This window comes from Nylanderia fulva, unplaced genomic scaffold, assembly GCF_048542155.1.
Source record: "Nylanderia fulva isolate GAGA-0341 unplaced genomic scaffold, ASM4854215v1 Scaffold23, whole genome shotgun sequence".
Taxonomy (NCBI): Eukaryota; Metazoa; Arthropoda; class Insecta; order Hymenoptera; family Formicidae; genus Nylanderia; species Nylanderia fulva.
In genome coordinates, this window is record NW_028190293.1 from 1,470,318 (window position 1) to 1,496,385 (window position 26,068).

General features: G+C 33.5%; 1 protein-coding gene across 20 annotated transcripts in view; it reads left to right on the forward strand.

The window, feature by feature from the left end:
- Nucleotides 1–26,068, forward strand: part of cac (calcium voltage-gated channel subunit cacophony) — a 173,187-nt gene that overhangs the window by 44,273 nt on the left and 102,846 nt on the right. For all 20 annotated transcript variants that reach the window (XM_085483071.1, XM_085483075.1, XM_085483088.1 and 17 more), the window contains one exon: nucleotides 6,967–7,212. In XM_085483071.1, the coding sequence (XP_085339197.1) occupies nucleotides 6,968–7,212 (245 nt within the window). In that variant the 5' untranslated portion in view covers nucleotide 6,967. The remainder of the gene's footprint in view (nucleotides 1–6,966; nucleotides 7,213–26,068) is intronic.

Genomic DNA, 26,068 nt, shown 5'->3' on the forward strand with positions numbered 1-26,068 from the left:
GCACGCGCAGCGGGTCCTGGACGTTTTAGATCAAAGGAGTTGCAGGTGCAATTACTGCGCGGAATGTTCTGCAATGGATGCAACGGAAAATCGCAACGCAGCGTGCTTTGCTATCCATCTTCTCAATTTGACTCTCTCCTACTCTTCTTCTTTCTCGTGAGTTTATTCATCAAGCGTCGATAGCAGACGACAAAATAAACGAACGGATGAAGGATTCGAACGACAGGAGGATTTCCTTTCTTCTCTTATCCCTCACCTTCTATTAATAGTCAGTGAGAGCGACAATCACGAGAGAGAGAGAGAGAGAGAGAGAGAGAAAATTAGATCCTACTGTGCCTGACTAAAGTACAAGCAAGATCGAGAGAGAGAGGGTGAGAAAAGGAGTCAGTGCGCGGATTATCGTATATATCTTATAAGATAAAGCTGTAGAAATTTATCTCGCATTTACGAGAATCTCCGTTGCGTCGACATCATCTTTAATTAAGAAAATTATGGTTGACAATTCATTGCCATGGTTTTTATCAAATATATTTACAAATGTCATAACAAAGTGCTTTATACGGTGTTTTGAAAAAAGAATTTATATATCTATTATATTTATAATTACAAGACATTATAAAAACCAGGAGACATTATAAGAATATTTTGATTTTTACTAATTAATAAAAAAATAAAATAAAAAAAATTATAACTATTTATTAAAATTTTAATTTAAATAACTTGAGATAAAATCTATAGGTACGACAATTTGGACAAAATATAAAAAAATATATGATAAATTGATTTGCCATATTTAGCGTGTCTAGATTTGTGTGTAATACTTAGTATCAAGATTTTGCGTAACTATATATTTTATCACTCTGAGTTCCTTTACCTGAACTTTCCACTCAAACAGCACTTTCGTGCAAGTTTCGTCTTGTCAGATATCGCTGGGACATTTAGCTGAACTTTGCCATTATACTTGCCCGATTACCGAAGGTGGCACGACTCGCTAGTTAATAATTAAAATCACAATTTATTGAGTAATTTTATCGTGTTCATCCGTCAACTTGCACAAATTATATATAAGTTGAATAAATAAATATAGAGCGGTGGCAATTATGTATCAATATTCGATCTTTTGCAGGCATTCAGAGTTATATGATCAAAGAAATAATATTGTTTATTAAATTTTCTATGAATTTCACTTTAGCAAAATTTTAGATTAAATTACAAAAATGTTTTAGAAAATATATGAGGATAACATTCTGCATTAATTTTAGAATCTCTGTTTTCTTACGGTTCTAGCTAATTTCATTACATAAGATTTTTCAAGATTATTTATTTTATAAGATTATTTATTTTATAAAAAAATTATAAAAAAATGTAATTATTTAAAATCGTATTTCTATTATATATGATATTCAAAACTGTATTTTTTTAAACTTCCGGTTCTCTTTAACTAAGGTTCTCTAATCAATACGATCGTAATTGGAGAGAATTAATCTAGAATGCTAAACCTTAATTATGTACAAGCTCTTTCGTTGTTTTAGGTAAAAAACCTGATGCGTTAGAAATTTCTTATCCTAGCAGCAATCTTATAAATTTGTTTTTCCTTCTTATTTTTTCTCATTCCTCCTCCTCTCGCTCTCGACACCCTCCAAATGAAATAGTTTACCCTCTTCCTTTTTCCCATTTCGATCTTTCGATGCGAGGGGTGGCCTCAAGATAAAACTAATTTTACGAGAAGTCGACCAATTTCTCGATTCTATTAGGTTTTATATATCGAGGTGATATTGTTCTCAGCAAAAAGGAACTGGCGAAAGAAATTGACAGGAAAAATATTTTTAAATCAACCTTTGCTGATTTTATTATTCTCGTGCTAAACGCGCAAAAACAAATGTGCGAAAACAGCAGTTCTTTACTTAAAATTATTGACGCACTTTTGCATTGTTTTTAGTATACGATAAAAAATTGTATATTTAGCCTTTCAAGATTAATGTCATTATAAAGTAAAAAGTAATATTATTATAAAAGTAAAAGTATTTGTGCAAAGGTCGGAAAAATCAATCCATATAATTTTATCTCTTACCTAGATATATTTAAAACAAAACCATCTTCATTTTATCAAAAATAAATTTACATATTTCGATCTCATCTTTATCCAGCTAATTTTAAAATCATCCAAACACATCACTGTGGATATATGAAGATATAAAAAAAAAAAAGAATTTGTATACTCGCGGATAAAACTTTATCCCGACGCGACGCCTCGAAGCGAGAGAATAAAAATCACTTTAGAACGAAAAAAGAACTACAGGTCCGACAGATTCTTCTAGCCAGGAACGATCGAAGGTAAACAAAAAGGGCAAGAGATTTGCGAGAAGAAAAAGCTTGGACAAAAGAGCGGGAAGACTAAAAGGACAATGGACGGAATAAGGAGAAGATCTTTTGCGGATAGCTCGCGTGAGAGCTCGCTTGCTTCTCAAGCGTGGTACCTGTTCTATACCCCACAAAGAGAAAGAGAGAGAGAGAGAACCGGACAGGAGAGAAACTCGACGGAAACGTGCGGTGGGTGAAAGGGTTAGAGAAGGGGTAGGTGTGAGAGAGTAGGGCAGAGGTTGCCGGGTAACACGCGAGGGTGGAATAAGAGTTCCCTGGGGTGCCTAGCAACAGGTTGCAATTCGGAAATTTCGACCGGTGTCGTGACGCAATCAGGCCGAGTCTGCTTAAAGTGTGTATTTTCTCGAAACGCGCTTATGCAAAGCGCGTCGATTTCTCATTATTTCTTACAAGGTAGGGAGAGAAGAAGAATCGAGGCTCGTGTTCATGTCTGACATTTTATTACCTCATCAATTTTATATTTAAATGAGATAAATAATATAATTTATATAATGATAATGATAATATTTATGATTCAATAAGAAATATATGTCGGCTCTCAATATTATTAATAATAATAATACATGAATTTTAAATCGGCCAATCAAAATTCGAAGAATTAATTTTTCGCGCTTGGGCTCTATTGGCCGATTTAAAATTCATGTATTATTATTATTTATGATTCAATGTTTTTAATAAATTATTATTTTTTTTTTTAGTTAAAAATATTGACGTGCATTTTTTTAGTACACGAATAAATAATGATGTTATATTTAACTTTTCGAGATTATATATAGGATGTCATTAGGAAGTAGAAATATTTATGCAAGGGTCGACAAATCTCAAGAATGTGAAATACTTTTGAATCTTTTCGAATTTTACTTATTAAAGATGTACATATAGATATCTTTATATATAATGGATATATAAAGATATCGAATAAAAAAGAATTTGTATACTCGCGAATAAAATTTTATTCCGACGCTAGAGAATAAAAATCACTTTAAATAATTTGATAATACAATAGTTTAACAAAGAAAATAATTTACATTAATAATATTAAATATGTGAAATAAGTAGAATAAAATAAATATTTCTCGTGAAAAATGCAACAAATTTAAATAGTTTGATGCATGAAAAATATTCTATTTTTCACTTTGTATATAATTGCATACTGATAAATTATTTGATTACATAAGTTGTTATTGACGTGTTATATTATTGACTTTTGATGTATAAATTACAATACATAATAAATCTGTGTATTTTCAACCGTTATATAGACTTTTCGTTCCATATTATGTATTTATACAGGGAGGAATAAAAGAATGAATAACTGATGTATAGAAAGCGATTTGATGGAACGATATGGCATCAAAACATATGGTATAAAAATACCACGTATGAACTACGCGCGGGCTTAAAAATGTCAACGTGAAAGATTTATAAATTATTTGTTTATAAATTTACTTATATAATTGATTATTTTTTTAGCGTTAATTGCACAGTGTTGGATCGCAACGTGTTATTCGTGCAGGCGAAATTTCACATTGCATTACGATATGCGTTGCGTGCATTGCGAGCATGAACGTAGCGCCTAATGGATTGTAATTCTGTTTTGTTCATTCGATAGACGGACCGGATAATAATTCGTTCGCAATTAACCCGTGCGAGAATCAACGCGTTAACGCGCGCACGAATTGTCAGCCGGGTGAATATTCCGCGTCACATTTCAATTCGCGAGAAATCAGAATCAATGGAAAATCACGTTCTAAACCGTTTGGTTTCACCAGAATACTCATACTTCACGCGAAAAATATTATCCCGGACTCGAAAGACGTGAAACGATATTCGAGATTTTTTACTAACGAGTTTAAAATTGATTTCTCTTTAGCGAAAATATATTGTTAAAATATTGTATAAATCGAATATACCTTTATTTCTTTATTTCTCGTTTTATTCGAGATAGATTTACTTTTTACGCGATTTTCATTTAAAAAGATTTAACAAATCATTCGACATCCGCGTCTGATTTTACGAACAAAATTTCCTAGCGTTTCGTAAAATTATAATTTCGAACTTCAAGTGTGCTTTTGAATTGCGCTGCCACTTAGAAAACATGTGCAACATGCAAACTATACAGCTAATATACTCTTGATTCAGAGATATGTATCTACTTAGTATACACTGATCTCTTCACATGCTTCAGTGTAATGCGCCGGATGAGAAACTTTGCGAAACTTTACGAAACTCACAATATAGTCCGTATAAATTTGATTCGCGGGGTTGTAATATCGCTAATATTCTACCGTAATTTCTCTGCTTGAAACAATTTTACCTCGAAATATTTCTAGCGTTCATTCGCATTAAATCTCATTATATCACTGTTCCATTTCTCATCATTTCTTACAGTCAATATAAAATCCTATAACACAATTTATTTAAAGAGCACCAACATTTTCATTAAAATAAATTACTTTCAGCGGAAAGTGGCTTCTCTCTTCAAGAGTTTCACGCATATATTAACATTTGCGAGTGTTTTCTTCCATCGAGCATAATTATATATGGCAATTAAAACCCCGAAGAAAATTGCAAATTTCGGAATCATAAAACTTGAACGATTTCTTTTTCCACGTTCTATTTACGTGAGAAAAATATCCGTGTACTATGCGGCATTTCCGATTCGGAGCTAATGAACTCGATGGAACGTCGCATTCGAATGATGATTAATCGGATTTTGCGGTATCTAGATGGCAGTGACGCTTTATTTTCCATTTCAACGCAGGATAGACGCTTTCAGGAAATGAAGGGAAGTGGGAATGGAAAAGAGAGCCGCCTGACGTTTGAAAAGCCACGAGGAAGCCGATGTAGGCACGAACGCGGATAATTAATACAAGAATTTTATGTTGCGTTGCCGAGACGCTCTACCGTTAACTTCAATACTCATGAAAAGCTCTTGAATAAACGAGCCTCGTATACGGAGTGTCCCAGACTTACCGTACGACTTATAAAAGACTTCAAAGGTTATTTGAAGACGATTTTTCCTCGGTGAAAATGTCGAGGAAAGCCATCATTTTTTTAAATGTTCCATTACAATTTTTCAAATGTAATTTTTCATGTATCTTCTGTAACTAAGCCTTAAATAAAAATTCTATTAAAATAAACTTTACCTGAAATTAACTAAAAAATGTAGCTTGAAAATGATTGGTGCCTGGATTCGACATTTTCGCTGAGGAAAAATCGTCTCCAAATCACCTCAAGAATCTCCCATTAACAAGTGGGACACCCTGTATAAGTTTATATGGAACGCAAGTCGCGTGTCGAAAACGATCCTTTCTTCCTTTTCCTTTCATCACATTCGATATATACGACCGACTTTCTCTTATCGATCCGACGAAGATTAGTTGGGCATCGTCAATACATTAAGGGAAAAAAGGCCTATTAATGGCCGCGGAACGCGTGTCAGAAAATAGACGAACGCAAGTGCCCGATCGCGTGACTTCAACCACCCCGTTGATGCGCCGAGATTAGGCCAGTCAACGTAACCTAATTAACGAAAGGATGTTCCGATAAATTTCTTTTGTGCCCCTTTAATCTATATTCAATCTACACATTTTTTATCGTCCATCTCTCGTCGACGTAAAAAATTGATATTTATTATCGTTACAGCGAGATTTTGATGCGTGTCATCTCTGACATCACCATTATTTGAAAGGGAATTGAAAATAGATTTTAAATAATAAAACAGAATAATTATTTTGTAAAGGACAAAATTAAAAGCACTCAAGATGCTCATCATTTTTGTCTGTATTTCGCTTTGATTATATTTTTTCTCGACATCTTCGTTATTATTATATAGAAAATACGGAAGTTAAAATATACATTTTGAATGAAAATTTGTAATGCTCCTTGGAGATGAAGCCGAGAAAATATTTGTCTTCCAAGTCTTTCCCTTTCTTATATAATATTATACAGAGTATCTGACATAAAGTGTCATACCGAAAATATACAAGTATAGATCTCGTTATTTGGAGATGATTTTTCCTCGGCAAAAATGTCGAGGGAGCCATCATTTTTTGGATGTTCCCAATTTTTAACATCATGTATCTTTCTAACTGAACCTTAAATTAAAATTTTATTAAAGTAAACTCTACTTGAATTAATTGGAAAATGTGGTTTTGTTAATATTTTATTTTCACAAGGCTTAGTTTGTGAAAAACCCTTTATTTTCAATCGCTTATACCTCGAAAATTATTAATACTTCTATATTTTTGCTGGGGAAAAATTGTCTCTAAATAACAAGATTTACTTGTATATTTTCGGTGTGACACCTTATGTCAGACATCCTGTATACATAAAAAATTAATTATATTTTTCGCGCCTATTTCTCCATATGTAAGTTCGAGGTTAATTAATATATAGAACTTTTAGTAATCTCGTACCAAGAGATACAGTTCCGAATAATTAATTTTTCGTGCTTTGGCTCTGTGGCCGATTTAGAAAACATCATATTTATATTCTTTATATTGAGAGCCGATAAAAATATTTATTTCCGAATAAAAAATTAAGTCTACTTTAATTAATTTACATCCTCTTTACTTTCAGGATGCTGGGTAGCGTGGGAGGTCGACACGTGTCTACGCGTCGGCGAGGCAGCATTCCGCTGGTGCGTGGAAGTGTGGGCCTCATCGGTTATGGCGCCACATCCGGGATCGGCGGAAACGCGGCCGATGGCAGTGCGACGGAACCGGTGCCCAAGTATGCTGCCAGAAGACGAAGGGCCGTCACCACCAGCGACCACAAGAGCTGCGCCCTTATACAGACGCGGCTCAAGCTCGGCGATATTACAATGTGAGTGACAACCCTTTGTATTTTCTTCCATTCCACTTTTTAGCTATGATTCTTACTTCGATATCTGTGGTTCAGCAACTACGATCCCGGTATTTTTATATATAACAATATATACATATAATCGCGAAATTATATATGAAATATGTTCATACGTAATTAGATAAAAGTGCTTTTTATATATAATTGTGTATAAATAATAAATAAATATTTCTTCATATATATAAATATATATTTCATAAAATCGTATATAATTTAATATGATTATATATGAACTCTTACAATTTATATATTTTATATAATTATGTACAAAAATGGACATATTTTACATATAATTTTACGATTGTACAATTATACAATTATTTATATATAAAAATTTATATATAAAATTATATATAAAAAATTTTTTACCGGGCTATACAGGGTTTCCCAAAATACGAAAATGAGGGAGGCTATCATTTTTTGCCATTATGTAGATATTCATAATTAAGCCTTAAATTAAAATTCTATTTAAACTCTACATGAAATTAATAAAAGAATGTGATTTTGTTAATATTTTATTTCCATAAGGCTTACTTATTTTCAATCGCTTATAACTCGAAGATTACTGATGTCTCGACATTTTCGTTGAAGAAAAATCATCTCCAAATTACTCCGAGAATCTGTCATTAACAGATTTACTACTAGTTCTGGTACTCTCTGTATACAGAGAAGGAAATAAAATTTAAAATAATTATGTCGAGAGGCTTAATAGTGCATATTGAATTATCATTATCATATGTATATTTTATAATGATTAATATGGAACATCGCGACATAATTGCGATGTATTTTCTCGAGCAATATTTCAAAAATGTCTACACGTATCATAGCTAAAGAGTTAAGGATAGATTATTAATTTATTTATACGCGAAGCTTTTAATAGTGCTTTTAAGCATTTTACGCTGCTTAAATTATAATGATCACTCACAGAATTACGCGTTTAATAACGGATCATTTAGCTCGTATGAAAATATCACATTCTAATAGGAGAATCTTTTATTAATAATATTTTAATAAAAATTATAAAGAATATAAAATAGAAAATCTCTCGAAAATTTATATGAATGAGAGATAACGATATCAAATTTTATTAATCCCCTCTAAAGGTATGTATATTTATTTTTACTTTAAATTATTGAATCATATCTCTTATCATTCGAAATTTATCACGACTTTGTATTATCAGCGCAATCTATTTTACCGACATGAATTTTACCCTTTTCCACCCCTATATCGTCTTACATCCCCTGTATCGACGAAACGTCGGTACGAGTCGACCAGAGTATGTCGATAAATGGTATTAAACTACCCTCTGTCGTGTTCAACCCCTCGATGGGTATGTTTTAAGCGAGCTACGATCGCTGGTAATATATTGCACCCCGGTATTTGCAACCCTTAAACAAGCGTCGGTAAGTAAAGCAAGATGAAACTTTTGTTTTGATATTTCGCTACTGGATAAATGGTGATTCAAAAAAAAATTATTGCTATTTAATATTTAACTATTATTACCAATACGTTATAATAAGAAGCAATATTTAAAATTTATATCTTCTTTATTATACACAATTTTATTTCTCTTACCATCTATAAACTTACTATAATTATAAATTAACATTTTATGGACAGAATAAGTCGATAGAATATTACTTCTATTGACAGATAACTCTTTTCTTATGAACAAATATTCTTTTTAATCGTTTCAATTTTATATTATAGTATTTAATGTTATATAATTTTATAATTATAATATTAAATATTATAAATATAATGATTATATTATAATATATTGTATATTAAATATTATAAATATAATTATATATATATATATATATATATATATATATATAAATATAATAAAATATATATATAATGTAGTATTTAATGTTATATAATTTTATAATTATAATATTAAATACTATATAATGATTATATATTATAATATATTGTATATTAAATATTATAAACATAATTATATATACATATAATATAATGCATCAAAGTGCTTTCTGTTTGATTATAATATAATGCTAATTATACTTACAATATCCTAATAATTTTGACATTATAACAATATTAACTTTGTCTTGAAAACACTCTTTTCGATTGACAATCAAACTGATTTATTCGCCAATGATAATCCGAGCCTGCGGTCGCGTCGCGGAGATGGTGCCAGATGGAGGCTGCGTCTGACCATACCGGGTCATGCACTACTGCGGTCGAATTAAAGTCTAATGTAGCGAGGTGTCTGTACTTCCCTCGCGTCATCCGTTCGTCCGTCCGGCTTTACACTCTATCGATTAGCCTTCGATTGTTTGGCCGTTACTTTCTATTTCCAGCAACGCGCGCTGTCACCGACCGTTCACCGGCGAATCTAATTACGATCTGGCCGTCCACCGACGATCGTTTTCTCCTTGTTTTGCCATTTTTCACCCTCCCGAAACACTCGTTTTTTCCTAAATTTCCCGATCTTCCATACCGAGCATGTCGATCCTCTTATGGACTTTTCTAAGAATACGGAATCGGCGAAGGTATCACTTTGAACTTTTGCTGATATTTAGCGGATTTAGTCTTTCCAGGGAAACTGTTCTCGTATTCAACTATAATTCTTTCATTATAATCGCGTTCGACTACGTTCGTATTCCTTATGTTTTCTTCCTTACTTATTTGTTTTTTTTTTCTTACCATCTTCTTATGTACTGCAATATCATGGCCTATTCTATAAATATCTCACGATACGATATTGTTGTTCCCTCTGATTTCATTTCATTGGAAACATAGTGGTACCCATATATATATCCGAACAATTTTCGTGTTAACTTGCTAATATTTCGTTTCGGCATTAAATGAATTAATATCGATTCTTTCTCGTATTCCTCAATATTCTTCTCCCATTTCACAAATTTTCATCAATCAGCAATATTATGTAAAAATAACCATCTTATCGAGGTGTCTCTCTCGGAAATCTCTGATGAATCTGGAAACGTCCCGAATTCGATATATTTCGGGATATAATAATTTTTCGATAAAAAGTCGAATCGGTGACACGATCGGTGATTGTGATGAGGGTGAGCGTTCTGACTGAGCTCTCTCTCTCTCTCTCCCTCGACTTCTCGCAAAAATAGAATCAATAAAAGGAATCGACGTTACGTGGAAGTAGGTCTGCGCGCTATCCCGCGAGTCAACTCGACAAGGTTCTCGACCTTTGCTATTAAGGGACGTACCTATTCGAGCGCCGCGCCGCCGATCTGAGCACCCTCCTTTATTTATCGCGCTCAATTCCGCGTTGTCTTTGTGGTCGCCGGCGGATCGATGTCCGCGACCGACAGATTTTATTAACGAGCGCAAATCGATGCTGCTCGAATGTTCTCGCCCGCCGAACGAGATTGATCTGAGTAGAAACGTGAATATAATATTAGGTTGCGCTGCAAACAAAATAGATTCAATATTTAATTATATACGTATATATAATATATATATATATTGATTTTATGAAATATATATGTTTTATGTATGCAATTATTAGTGATTTTAATTTTATATCAAAAGATGAAGGTGGAACATCTAAAAATGCGGAATATAGATATAAAAAATTCAAGCAAACTCGATTCTGAAATTAAATTATGTGTTTATTTTATACTGGCCTTTCTCTTTTTTTTTTTTAATAAATATTTCTGAAAATTTAGAATATATATGGAACTGATCAAAATTTTATCTTTCGAAAAGAGGTTTTAAAAATGTTGGTACAATTTCAAGATAGGATTTATAGCTTACGGCGCATTATTAGAAAGTTCAATATAAGTTACAAATTTCACAAAAGCACTTAATTTCATTTAATGTTAAATTACATTGTATTATAATGTGTCTTTAGAACAAAATTTTATTTTTCTCATTTCATATTTGAAAGAAACATTTTTTATGTAAATGTGATATCGAACAATCTTTTACTCTTTAGATTTTAAAATTACAAAAAAATAATGTAATTAAATAAGAGAAAAGAATAATTTGAAGAGAAAGAAGACAGAATAAAATTTTTTTACAAATTTCACAAAAGCACTTAATTTCATTTAATGTTAAATTACATTGTATTTAATGTGTCTTTAGAACCAAATTTTATTTTTCCCATTTTATACTTGAAAGAAACATTTTTATGTAAATGTAACATTGAAAAATCTTTTAGACTTAAAATTTCGAAGAAATAATGCAATTAAATAAGAGAAAAGAATAATTTTAAAAGAAAGAAGACAGAATAAAATTCAAGTACAATATATCTACATAAAGAAGCAGATAAAATATTTGTCTACTCTTCTCGCATCTATATATTAAGATCGGGCATGTTTCATATCCTGTGCGCTGAACTGAGCTTCTATTAACAGTCGCATGGCCGACTGCTTGTGGCCGCGACGGTCCAATTCTACGCATTGCCGGGGTATTCCCGGCCATGCTAGGCGCATGCAAGAGCCTCGGCCGATACCATCTAACCCTGATCGGTCCTAACCCTGAAACGAGACTACCCCCGTGTGCTCTTACACAAACACGCGTCGCTACTTTTCTCGATTTTCACACTGTTGCAGAGTGCGCGTAATTATGCGCTTTGCGACAATATGCAGGGTAACTGTGAAACAAACAGTTCTTGTTTCGAGGGAGCAAATTTCCTCGTTTGAAAGAATTTGATGTAACTTGTTATTATTATTGTTATTATTTTTTTTTTTTACAAAAGTTCTCCACTGAAATTAAAATCTAACAATAAGATAATGGAAGCGATGGATATCACAAGTTTGTAGGTGTTTTATCTGAAATTATAACGTCCCTCTTGGGTTATTTTCTTGGATATTAAAAGATTTTAGAGTCTTTCTCTTTCCTTAAGCACAGAGGAAAGTTGCTCCCGATGGTGTAGTCTAATCTTATCCTATACTCTCTAAAATTTCTCATTTTGGCGAAGGTACGCTCTAATAACATTTGCATGGGAATTGCATCAGAAATTTGGTCCCGCATGATAAACTCGATTGTGTATAACGTACGTCCTAAAACAACAATGCCATCGAAACTTAACAACAGGGATCTATCGCAGAAGTTCATTAGGCTCGTGCTAACTCTAACAGCACACATATTCCAAAGACGTTCAGAGAACATCCTGAGGATATTCGAATGTCCTTTGAATATCCTCTGAATATCTTTCGGATATGTTGTGCTCTTAGGGCATTTTTAGAAGTTTGTACACACAACCCTAACAGCACACATATCCCAAAGACTTTCAGAGAACATCCTGAGGATGTTCGAATGTCCTCTGAATATCCTCTGAATATCTTTCAGATATGTTGTGCTCTTAGGGCATTTTTAGAAGTTTGTACACACAACCCTAACAGCACACATATCCCGAAGACTTTCAGAGAACATCCTGAGGATGTTCGAATGTCCTCTGAATATCCTCTGAATATCTTTCGGATATGTTGTGCTCTTAGGACTTTTTCAGAAGTTTGTACACACAACCCTAACAAGCACACATATCCCGAAGACTTTTAGAGAACATCCTGAGGATATTCGAATATCCTCTGAATATCCTCTGAATATCTTTCGGATATGTTGTGCTCTTAGGGCATTTTTCAGAAGTTTGTACACACAACCCTAACAGCACACATATCCCAAAGACTTTCAGAGAACATCCTGAGGATATTCGAATGTCCTCTGAATATCTTTCGGATACGTTGTGCTCTTAGGGCTTTTTCAGAAGTTTGTACACACAACCCTAACAGCACACATATCCCGAAGACTTTCAGAGAACATCCTGAGGATGTTCGAATATCCTCTGAATATCTTTCGGATATGTTGTGCTCTTAGGGCTTTTTCAGAAGTTTGTACACACAACCCTAACAGCACACATATCCCGAAGACTTTCAGAGAACATCCTGAGGATAGTTCGAATATCCTCTGAATATCTTTCGGATATGTTGTGCTCTTAGGGCTTTTTCAGAAGTTTGTACACACAACCCTAACAGCACACATATCCCGAAGACTTTCAGAGAACATCCTGAGGATGTTCAAATGTCCTCTGAATATCTATCGGATATGTTGCTCTCTCTCTCTCCCTCTCTCTCGCTCGCTCGCTCGCTCTCTCTCTCTCTTTGCCGCAAATTCGCGAATTCGGTCCCTTCTTGTCTCGGCCTGTGAATCGAGTCGACTCGGCGCGGTCCTGTGTTTCAGGCTGGCTGCCGCCGCCGTTGCCGCCGCCACCGTGAATCAATACCCGCATTGCGCGTGCCACCTCTCTTTCTCTCTCCCTCGCCAGGCTTCTACTACCCTATGCTTCTCCCTCTCTTTCCCTCTTTCTGCCTCGCTCTCTCGCTCTCTTTCTACTTCTCGCACACCCTCCGCTCAGTTGCTTCTCGTTTGCGCTCTCTCTCTCCTTCCCTCTAATCCACTCTCTTTTTCCCTCACCTTTTTAGTTTCTCCCTCACGTCTTGTCGTTTTCTCTCTCCCCGTCTTTTCTTTCGTCTCCCATATATTTCCTTATTTATTTTTTTTCCTTCCTTTCTATCTATTCTTTTTGCACTCTCTTCTCTCCATCACTCTCCATTTTTTTTTCTTTCTGCAATCGTTCCCTCTCTCTTTCATGCGATACATTTCTTTTCTATATACTATATATCATTTTCGTCTTTTCAAGCTCTCTATTTTTAACCAATCTGTTTCTTCCTCACACTTCAAGTTGCGTCTCATTTCTGCAGCGAAAGAAGGAGAAAGGGGAGACCAAAGAGACTTGAATTGGAAATAGCCGAATAGAGAAAGTGATAGATGTGGAACGTGAGAGTGGGCGATGATGAAAAGCTCTCTGAAAGAGTCGGATAACCCCCGCTGGGCAGAAAGACACGTACATACATGCGAAAAGTCACCCACGTCGCGACCGATTTCATCTCTCGACGTATCTTCCTCCGGAGAATGCGAAAGTGCGGAATGCGTGTTCTATCGGGATTTTTAGATCCGTACAGAACGCGAGACCCCGTCTTGAAACTCTCATCTCCTTCTATCTATCGTGCTTTATTGAGAATTTCACGTAACAAAGTATTCTCCTCCTCGAAACTCAACGAGATCCGGAGTTGCAGTAGTAACAGCTCGACATTGGTCAGCCTATCGGGCCGCCTATAACACGTCTATACTACTGTTTTTCGTGTTTCGAATTAATTGTAGCTGTGTTCGCGTAGTCTAATAATTAAAAAAAATTAATATAAATTAATAAAAAAATAATAAATAATAAATTAAACTAATACAAATAATAAATTAATAAAAAAATAGTAGATTTTCGCGCGTGATGTTAGACTTGGAAATTTAATTTGTATCACATTGTTAGGTTGATAATTATGTTTGCTGCTGAATGCGACGGTCTGGTTCTCAATTATGTTTGCGCGTGGAATTAAAAAATCTAACCACGCTGCAAAGATATTTCATGCACTTAGCCTCATTCGTTCGAGATTTCTTTTTTTTTTTTTTATTTTTTTTTTATTTTTTTTGTTACACCGAGCCATTGAGACTCAGTTGCCACGTCGCGGCGTTGTTTAAAGAGCGACGATTTAAAAAGCTTAATCCGGCGATTAACGTCGACGCGACGGACGTCTCGGCGACGAGTATCGTTTTTCCTAACTTTAGACGGGCGATAATTCTCCCGTCGCTTTGTAACGAGGGGTAAGGCGGCAAATACGGGACAAATACCTCGCCATCGTCAAAGTCACTATCGTTGTCGTCGGGCAGACGACATCCTCCCTCTTTCCCAACGGCTGTTAACTCATGGGGCAGACCTGTGGAAAAACCACATGTGGAAATCGGCCCACGCGTCTTCCGTTTTATCGCCTGACGTCACTCGTTTTTCAGTTATTCTCATAGTGTTATAAGAGTCATCGCGAGTAGCTCGAGCCGGAAAAAATATATCATAATCAGTGTTGTAGATGATTTTAAAATTAGCTAGATAAAGATGAGGTAAAAATATGTAAATTCATCTTACAATTAGATAAAATGAAGATACTTTTGTTTTAAATATAACTAGATAAAAAGATAAAATTTAATGGCGATTTATCTAGATAATTTGCTAGTTAATAATTTTTAAGACTGCTTGTGTAAACGTAGTTATAAAAAAATGTAAATTATAAAAGGGATATAAAAATATATGTATTTATATTTTTATTTATAAATTTTTATCGCTTTTAAGTATTTTTATGTGCTATGATTCTAAATCAATATGATCTGAGAATTATTCTAGATAATTTAGTAAAGATAATACTTTTTTTCATCTAATTGTAAGATTCAGATATAGATAATACATATTTTTATTATCTATATAAAGATAAGATGACGCCAAAGTTTTATCTAGATAATCATCTATATAATTTTATTTAGATAACAGCAAACACTGGCTATTGCAAATTGTGTGTAAAATTGAGACATATTCAAAAATTTTTTGTCTTAGTCTTCAAATTGTTAAATGTCTCTTAAACAAAAAGGAAACAGCAATGAAATTTATATTAATTTTCATTGATTAATTTTTATTAAGAAAGCGAATGGAAATATAAATTTTATAAGTTGTATTTTTATTAATATAGTTTAAAATCTTAAAAAACTTTTGCCCATAATTCAAATTATTAAAGTGATATTATTGAATGACTATATATGTATATATAATATATTTAAAAAATCGTGCATATAAAGAGGATTAATGATATAATCGCGTTAAGTTTAGTTATGCGATGGCATGTCAGAGATAAATATATATGACACCTGTTGTTGCGCCATTAGTATAAATGGTTCGTGTACAAAAAAAAGTGTCAACCGCTACAATATTTTAAAATTTCTGAAAAATTGGGAAAACGTAGAAAACTTTTCTTTCAATGGACATATTAGCAAAAACGATTCTGAACATTCCAATATCAAACATAGGCAATAACGTTTCCCCTGATTCTACGTTAATATAGCAATTAAAACTAAATTCACTTCCGCTCGTGTCAAACTTTTGTACCTTCACATTATCCCGAGTTATTACACAATTATTATGATTGCAGTAAAATGGCGGAATATTTTCAACAGATTAGGGAATGTAAAGAACTTTGCTACGGTCAACCTGAAAAACTTGAGGAATTTGTTAGATAAAAAAGTGATCTGCAGAGGAAAAAGTTTTTAAATAATTAGAGATTATTCCTGCGGCAGGACTAACTTAGCAGGACGGTAACTAGTAGCAACCCACACGTCACCCTTCTGACATTTCCTTGATATTTACGAAAATTAGATTGCCATTAACCGGCGAACCTTTTATTTTCCCTTCGCACGCACGCATAGTTCACGCGAACCCCTTGACATCGATATTTATATATATATATATATATATATATATATATATATACATACACACATATATATATATATATATATATATATACACACATATATATATATATATATATATATATATATATATATATATCTCTTTAAAATAAATGACGTAGTAAAATATTTGATTTTCCGAGTGCACTTGTCTGAAATATTTCTGTTTCGAGTGCTTAAAGCGCAACTTTTCGAAGTTGTTTCTCACTCGCATAAGCAAGCTTTATCGGAAACGACAACGAGAAACTTTAGAATGCACGTGAAATTTTCAAGCCGACCAAGAGACGGTCTCGGGTTATACTCGATGAAAACGGAGAGACGACATCGTCGTCGGCGGGGTCAGTAAACCCCGGCGACTGTCGCCATTACTTGGTCGCGTTCTCCCAGGGATAATATTTTGTAATAAAACGCCGCGCGTATAACGGCGTGTCCGGGCCGGTTCCGGTTGTCGCGTTCGTCTCGCTTTTATTTCCACCGGGCTTCCGGATCTCGATTCGGCCGGAGATTTGGGGCGACCGCGGTAAGCCTTAACGGAAGTCGTTAATAGCCGCGAAAAATGCTTCCGTCCATCATTTCTTATTATAATCATCTATATGATAAGCAGCAATATACAATACGTTATATATTAAATATAGTAAAGCAACTTATGACACTCCATTGCCTCGAATTAACATTTGATTATCGCTCTTGTTAATTTTTCTGCGCCGCAGATCGTTCAGTGTTATTGTAGTAGCACATTTTCGCGTACAATTTTATATTGCAATATTATTTCACAATTTAACATTATGTCAATTATCGATCACCTACGAACTGGAAAAAAAGCTATATGTTGTTATAAAAATTGATAAAAGTTTATAAATGACATATTTGTTTCTGTTACGTCATAAATGTCACATGCACATCTATATAAGCACCTGAGGACAATGAATTAATTCTCGAATGCTCGATCGGAAGCGAAAGAGATTGTGCGAGGCGGAAACCTTATTGTCCCGTTCTTCTCGTAAAGAGACATAAATCCATCTGCCTTTGTCATTGTATATATCAGAGCCAACTTTATGTCACAAACGATAAGGAGGTCTCAGGACGAACAGATCGATGACAGTTATAACAAGATGTACATTTTAAACGGGTTACTTGAAAAAATTGCATAAAAATGTACCGCATGAAATACCTTCGAGAGAAATAGATACTTCTAATCGCTCTATGAGACGAATAAAAAGAGGAGAAATCAAATTATATAGATAATATTCTAGGTAGCAAGCGTACGTCATTTTTGACGTTTAATGACGTCAGTTTGCTGCTTGGGTTAAAAAAAACTACGCGTTGAGAGGAATAATAACCGTAATAGCACAACATATCTGAAAGATATTCAGAGAATATTCAGGGGATATTCAGAGAACATTCGAATGTCCTTTTTTATATATAAAATATAATATAAAATTATACATTTAATCGCAAAATTATATATGATAAAAGTACTTTTTGTATATAATTATATATATAAAATAAATAAGTATTTCTTGATATATATAAATAATTTGACATGATTATATACGAGCCCTTATAATTTATAAATAAATTTATAAAATTATATATAAAAAAATAGATATATTTCACATATAATTTTCCGATTATACGTATATAATTCCACAATTATTTATATATAAAAAATTTGTTCCCGGGGGTAATTAGACGAAGACGCAGTAATTGGACGAAAAGTAGGATCCGGAGCGTTTAATTGTTAAACCTTGATAATAATAAACCGAAAACCGATAATGGCGATAATGGAGAGAGAGAGAGCAGAAATCTTAATGCCCGAAGCTTAATGCGGCTCCGCCGCTAACGCCGTGTTAGGAGATCGACGATAACTACATATCTAATAAAGTTGAAGCGCGACTTGTTAGCTTATCGAAGCCTCGTATGCACCATCGCTCTCGCATCGTGACCCGTCGCAGTTCTTCCATATCCTGCAGTTATATCAAGTCGTTACATACGATAGCGGATAGCGCGGAGCATTGCCCGGGTTGTTTTGCAGATCGATGGAGCCTCGTCCGGCAGACGTAAATTTCCTCGACGATACTTCCTTCCGATTCTCTCTCGGACCGTAGATTTATATTCACCTTCCCGAACTTTTCGCGCGAGGACCGAGCGACGCGAACTTTATTTCCGCTCGGTATATTTTCCCCGAGCCGATCCTCGCTCGGCTTATCTAGTTTTAAGGAGAGTTCTCAAATTGATATATATAGAAAACCTAAGATAAGAAGAAGATATATTATGATGATAATGTGACGAAGAAATATGAAATAGGAGTGCGCGTTAAATCCGCGATTAATCTGAATTTTATCGAAAGTTCTAAAATGTGATAAAAAAAACATTGTTTAAAAATAGAAGGAAGTATGAGGAAAAAGAAGATTGTAATTTTCCGAGATGAGGATTCAGTACTTCTTCTATGTGTATCGCAACCCTATTATCGCGTTAGGACGTCTGTCTATTTGCTGACACGTGGCGATAGGGCCTTCGCGCGATTGCGAAGGAAATGAAATTATTACTACATATTATATTTATTAGAGAAAAAGCCACGTGTCTTCGCATCTCGTTGGGGTATTCTTCGTCGTTCGCTTAGCGGGACGTCTCTCTGCTGCAGTCGGGGTTCCATTAAATCGTAATTCTTTCGCTCGCCGTTTATCTCATAAACATGTACAAACACAGACAGACACATACACATATATATTGTAATAGCACACTCGTATCTTCGTCTAAATAAATGATCCACGTACTTAACGAAAAAGTACTAATAAATTTAGCGACGCTCAAGTTGTTGAAGAAGATCGTCTCGAGCGAGATAAAAAGGGAAATCCGGTTACCCTTTGAGAAATAGTCTGCAAATAAAAAATCTGCCGATTAACAGAATTAATAAATTTCGATCGGACGAACGATCTTTGTAGAATATTTCCAGGGAGATTGAACGACTCGAAACTTTATATTCTTGAGAATTTAATGAGATGTAGAGTTTCAGGAGGGCTTTAAATAAATCTTGTCACTTAGAAGGGGCGCGAATAGGAGAGCCGCTCGACAATCGATTTGCCCGCGATATCGAATTATCTCCCGTCCAGTCCCTCGTGGATGACCGACGTTTTTAGCCATGGGAAGCCCATGGCACGTTTATGATGGCGCGTATATGATTTCTAGGTCGAGCCTTATTGGCCGATACGAACGTGACGTTGTCGCTCTTTGACAGCCCGGTCGTATGATTCGATTAAAATTCTCTCCGCCCTTGCGTAGCAGAATTCTCGCGGATGCGAGACGGGCAATCCGACGAGTGACGAAAGCCGCAGGCCAACGACGTTGTTTTCGTCGCCGTCATCGTCGCTCGTCGTCGAAGCTATATCCGGAAAAATCGATTCTCGACGAGGAGTCGAGGGAAAGCGTAAAGCGACGAGATGAAATTGCGCCCGTACGAAGAAACTCGCCAAAGTTTTTTCGGAGGAAACCCAAGTGCTATTAGTTACAATCCAGAGCGATCGAGAGAACGGATCGAAAAATATATACTTCATTCTGATACATTGCCTTTTCTAAATTCTATTTTTTTCATTTTATTATGTCAAAATATCCTCCATGTAGAAATACTCTCTTAAATTTAACGAATACAAAAATTCGAGTCATTGTAAATAATTTTTTAAAAAATTTTAAAACAGGGTAATTATTTTTAAATTAAATAAGAATTGATTAGATGATCAATTTTCGACGCGGAGAAAAATAACACGGAGAGGTACAATAATCTAAACAAATAATTGTAGCACATGAAATTTATGTATTTCATTATTTTATTATGTTCAAAATATCTTTCAAATAGAAATACTTCCTTAAATTTGACAATAAATAAAAAAATTCGAGTTATTGTAAATAATTTTTAAAAAATTTTAAAAAAGGTTAATTATTTTATATATATATATAGTTTTAAAAAATGTCCAACTTGTAATAAATTAAATAAGAACTGTTAGATGATATATCACTTTTTTATTATGTCCAAATATTTTCCAAATAGAAATACTTTTTTAAATTTAACAATAAATAAAAAAAATTCGAGTTATTGTAAATAATTTTTAAAAAATTTTAAAAAAGGTTAATTATTTTTTTATATATGTAATTTAAAAAATGTCCAACTTGTAATAAATTAAATAAGAACTGTTAGATAATATGTCACTTTTTTATTATGTCCAAATATCTTCCAAATAGAAATACTTTTTTAAATTTAATAATAAATAAAAAAATTCGAGTTATTGTAAATAATTTTAAAAAAATTTTAAAAAAGGTTAATTATTTTTTATATATATAGTTTAAAAAATATCCAACTTGTAACAAATTAAATGAGAACTGTTAGATGATATGTCACTTCTCGACGCGGAGAAAAATAACACAGAGAGACAAAATATATATGTATTTACATAAATAATTGTAGCACATGAAATGTGAGAGAACTGTATAATGTCAGCGGTAATCGCCGTTTCTCGTGATTTTTACTTGTATTCGAAACAGCGATTGTCGAACGGCTGAAATACCATCGATGCCAATAGCGTTGTTGATGTCATCGGCATGCCTCTGAAATGACGTTACATTTAAGCTAACTAGTAGCCAGATACAGCACCTACATAGCATACATACCTATCTACCGTATGTTATCCCGCGTACATAGTGACTTTCGACCTTTAACGTAAGTTCGACGAGGATGTTGGATGAGCTTGTAGCGAGGACGGACATGTCCTACTCGTTACACGCCGGAGTTATTTCAATTTGCGGAATATATCATCAAAATCAAACTCGCGACGTTAATAACGTAACGCGACAGCGTTAATAAAGGCGAGAAATGAACGAAACGAACAGAAAAATATTAACTCCCCATTGCACATTTATTTTAAGAAACGGTAAAAATGGGTAGGTAATTTTAAATCTTTATATTGATTTTAATAATTAGCAAAAAAAATAGATTTCAATTTTAATTGATCGATATATAGACCACGTGAAAATTTGAAGAAATTAAAAGAAAGGATTAGAAACAACAAAAATGAAAAGCATATCGCTTATATCGTGAATTATCTCTTCATCATTTATTAAGATACTCCTGCGTTGACTAATTAATTATACTTGTCAGTCTCCATCTCGTTCAAAGCTATTTTAAAAGGTAATCGCGAGTGATCATCCAAGGGAAGAAGCCCCCGATGTATACATGTATATATTAAATGACACAAAGAGAGACCTACTTTTTCATTTCTCTTTCTTTGAGAATCTACTCGTTTTTACAGTCAGATGCGTTTGAAAAAATATACGAAGAAATAATACTTTTCGAAATATCTGTCATTTTAATAATTGATCAATTTTAATGATTGTGCTTTCCATTCAATATTTGATTTATGATAGGATCTTATTTTATCTTATTTTATTTTTGAAAGAATTAGTCGTAATAATATTTTTTTTTACATACAATTAGATGTTGCTTTTAGTTTTAGACTCGACAAATTTTTTTACATAATAAGTGTAAATTTTTTACATCTTTTGTTTGCAACGTTTTATTTGTTAGAAGCGACGTTTGATGTGTGAATTATAAGTGCATCTGCTTAATTAGCGCAGTGCAACCGTCTCGTAACTCTTCTATTTATGTTCGAGACAGAAGAAAAATACGGTTTACACGTGTATCTGTTCTTGTGTAATCGCTCGATCTACTCATTCCACTCAAGTGTAACATGATCAAAACAAAGATATTCTATAAATACGATTTACATCTTGTATATAATATATTCACATAGATTATCATAAAATCGCCGCTACATATTTTCATGACAGATACTAGGATCTGCAAGTTAAAAATAGCGATATTTTTTTCCAAATAGAAAAAAAAAAGATTCCAAGAATTTCAAGAATAATTTTTATATAAAAGCTAACTTCAAAATTAATTCTAGAGATGTGTCTAATAACAAAATCTCGTTATATTCCACACTGTAAAAAAATATGTAATATATTACACAAAAATATGTAAAATTACATAAATAATAAGTGTAAAATTACACGATAAATAATAGAAATTTTTCTTTTTCATTATTTATCATGTAATTTTACTGTATATTTTTAATGTAATTTTACATATTTTTTTTTACAGTGCATACATGTTCAATGGAAAATGAACGAGCGCGCGTACAAAAGTCGTCATTTCGCTTCTCGTCATACTTTCGCGATCCACCTCGGCATTCCGTTCTTCAAAGGTTTCTGGTCCCCTTAATTCTGCTCTATAGAATAATCTCGTTACTTCGCCTTTGGCGACGGAAGGGTTAGAGGCGTAGAAGCGCGACGTGAGTGTAGAAAAAAGTCGCGCTGCTGTGCGCGCGTACACGATGCGGTATAAAATTATCCAAAGTCGCCCTAGTGACAGCGATGTATCTTCAGCCTCCGCAACACCTACGTGAGCCTGTTAACGTTCTGGTTAGACGGACGAGAAATGAGGATGGCCGTATATAAGGAAGGGCGAGATAGGATGACGCTCGAGACGAGAGTTCGATGTCCCAGATTCCGTCCAACTTCCACCCCAGTCGCGTTTCCTGTTTTCTCTTGCTTTGTTTTTTTCGGTCTACTCCTTCAACCGTTCCTTCACGTCTCGCCGAAAGTGTTTCTGTGGGAATATTATCGCGCGTGATTGTCATGTTTCCCTCTCGTGTACCATCTCTTTAATGAAAAAAGCAAATTAAATTACTGTCGCAAGGTGTAACGAATTGTCATTATCACTTTAATTAAATCAACTAGCGCGCAAATAAGAAAAGTCTTTATTTTTCATACACAATAAAATAAAATTATTAATTGTAATTAATTAAATTTATTAAATGAAAAAGATTTTTTTGAGAGATAGAAAAAAAATATGAAAGTAATTTTGTATATCGTTACTTCTTATTTGTTTAAAGACAGTAAAGGCTCAGATTTGCATGCGTTCTCAATCGACGATTTAATCGAAGAACGAAGATCCGCCTTAATTGCGAACATAGTGCACCTCGTTGCGTTTATTGTCTCGTTGAGATACGATCTAAGAGGGAGGAAGAATGAAAATGGGATGCGAACAAGGAAAATTCAGAATGAACAATGCGGTCGCGATGATAAGGCGGCCCTTAACCCTTTCGCGCCTAATGGCTCAGATATCAGGTCACCCTTTCCTTTCTGGCAAGTCATGTTCCTTTTCCTAGCGAATATATATATTTCAAATTGCGCACCGTACTTCGGAAATTCGCCAAATGGAGATTTCTATTAATTTTATTCATCAAGAATAATATATTCAGTTAATTAATAGAGAATAACGATCATGAATTATATTTATTGTCAATCTCAAGATACGAGAGAGCGAAATATTATAGCTTCGCGAAAAATTCTCCAACCATTTGTTATATAAGTTATATAATCAATTAATATTAGTAATTATTTAACTAATGATAATAAGAATAATAATAATATGTATATCATATAACGATATAATAAGATCTTATATTAATGGATTATATAATTACATAAAAATTAAAACCTTGCAATGATTATTATCAAGACATCATTAATTAATTATATAACCCAAAGGAATATAAGTGAAGTGCTATAAGTAGATTCTCCGCATTAATTGCCGCGTACATTATTATTCTCTTTGTAACGTAGAGTAATGGCGTAATAAAGTGATATTCTTCGCGAACGCGGCAATTCTAAATAATCGATCAGTCGATTCCCTGTACGTAATTCTTTCGATAGAGCGTCTCTTTCTCTCTTTCGCTCGGATAGATAAAAATAAAAAAGAATATTAGCGGGCAATAAATAATATAGTAATCGTAATAATGAATAATATGTTTGCGCTATTTCAATCTATGAAAGATGGTATTGATTATGGAATTCTATATAAATAAACGCGGCTTTCACAAATATGCAAAAATGTAAAATGTTACATGAATAGAAGTCATTGTAACAAGTCGATAAAAATGCTTTGTTTTAAATATATTTATATATTATGATTAGCATTATAGTATAAAGCAATTTTTATAGCTTTCCATTTTTTTAATGTTTGCATATACCATGTGCAATAAACTCGAGATTTGGTGTTATATGTTATAAAAAGACTATACTTGATTTCTTGGGGATATTATTTAATACCTTTATCGATGCATTTTCTTCCGATATCTATTTTAACTCTTCACAAAATCTTAAAGTAGACTAAGCATTGCTCCTGACAGGTAACAAAAACGAAGATCGTTTCTTCCATCCCTTTTTTTGCTCGCATTTCGTCCTCAATTTCCAGTTTACTAGTCCGATTTTACCTTCGTACACGAAAAAGTGCAGGAATCGCGGTAATTAAGATAATTGGGGTAATAATTCCTGGCCGAGAGCGACGTCACGCGATACCGATGCTGATAATCATATTATATGCAGAGTGTGCCAGATTTGCCGTATTTTATTTTATTTTATTTTATTTTATTTTCGCGGACATCTTGAAATAATAATAAGAAATTATATGCGCGAGAAAAATGTCACTAATCGAATGTTTCAATTTTTCTTTCATTTATCTAGTTTAATATTTTCACAATGATATAGACACATATACAGACAAAATCTCACATTTTTTTCTCCAATATCTTATACTATAATTTTAAAATGTTAATAATTTAATATAATTTTCACGTTAGATTTAATTACAAAGACATTGCCGTCGAAAGATTGAACAAGGGATTGCAAATTCTTTGATCGTACATGAATCAAAGAATTTGCATCCTTTTATGTCAGAGCTATCTTGCATTATATTTAATTACCACGATTTAATTTTCTACTTTAAATAACGTTTCCTGAGAAGATAGGTCAACTTAATTTTAGTAGCAACATGTTCACTTTTCTCTCTTCGATAGAGATTTTATTCTGCAGTTATATATCAAGAGATTTTTTTAAATACTTTTCGCAAAAATCTTTTACATAAACATGTATATTTGCAAGTATTTTGTTGTAATAGTTATTATTATTTTTTTTTTAATTAAAAAATGATATCATCCCTTAATTGAACTTTCGACGTTTGTATAGTTTGTTTGCAAACATAATGTATAAAAAATTGTCAAAAAAAAAAAAAAAAAAAAAAGAAAAAATCGGAAAACAAGAACGACAGGCGCAATATTTGTTGTACGCATCGCTTTATATAGATTCTGTGTGCTCGCACACGCGTTAGAATCGTCTCTACCGAAATAATTGGATTTGATACCTTTGGGAGACAAGCGCCATTTCCGGTTCCGTCAGAATGCACAAGGGAGAGGCTTCGCATCATTTGAAATGACCTTATGGAGGTGTATTATGGAGGAGTTACCACGCGAAAGCTTGAAATCCCGACAACAGCCATTAGTAATCGATATTCCTATGTAAACATTGGGCGTCATGCTCGACGACGAATTAATCAATTTGTGTCGCTCAA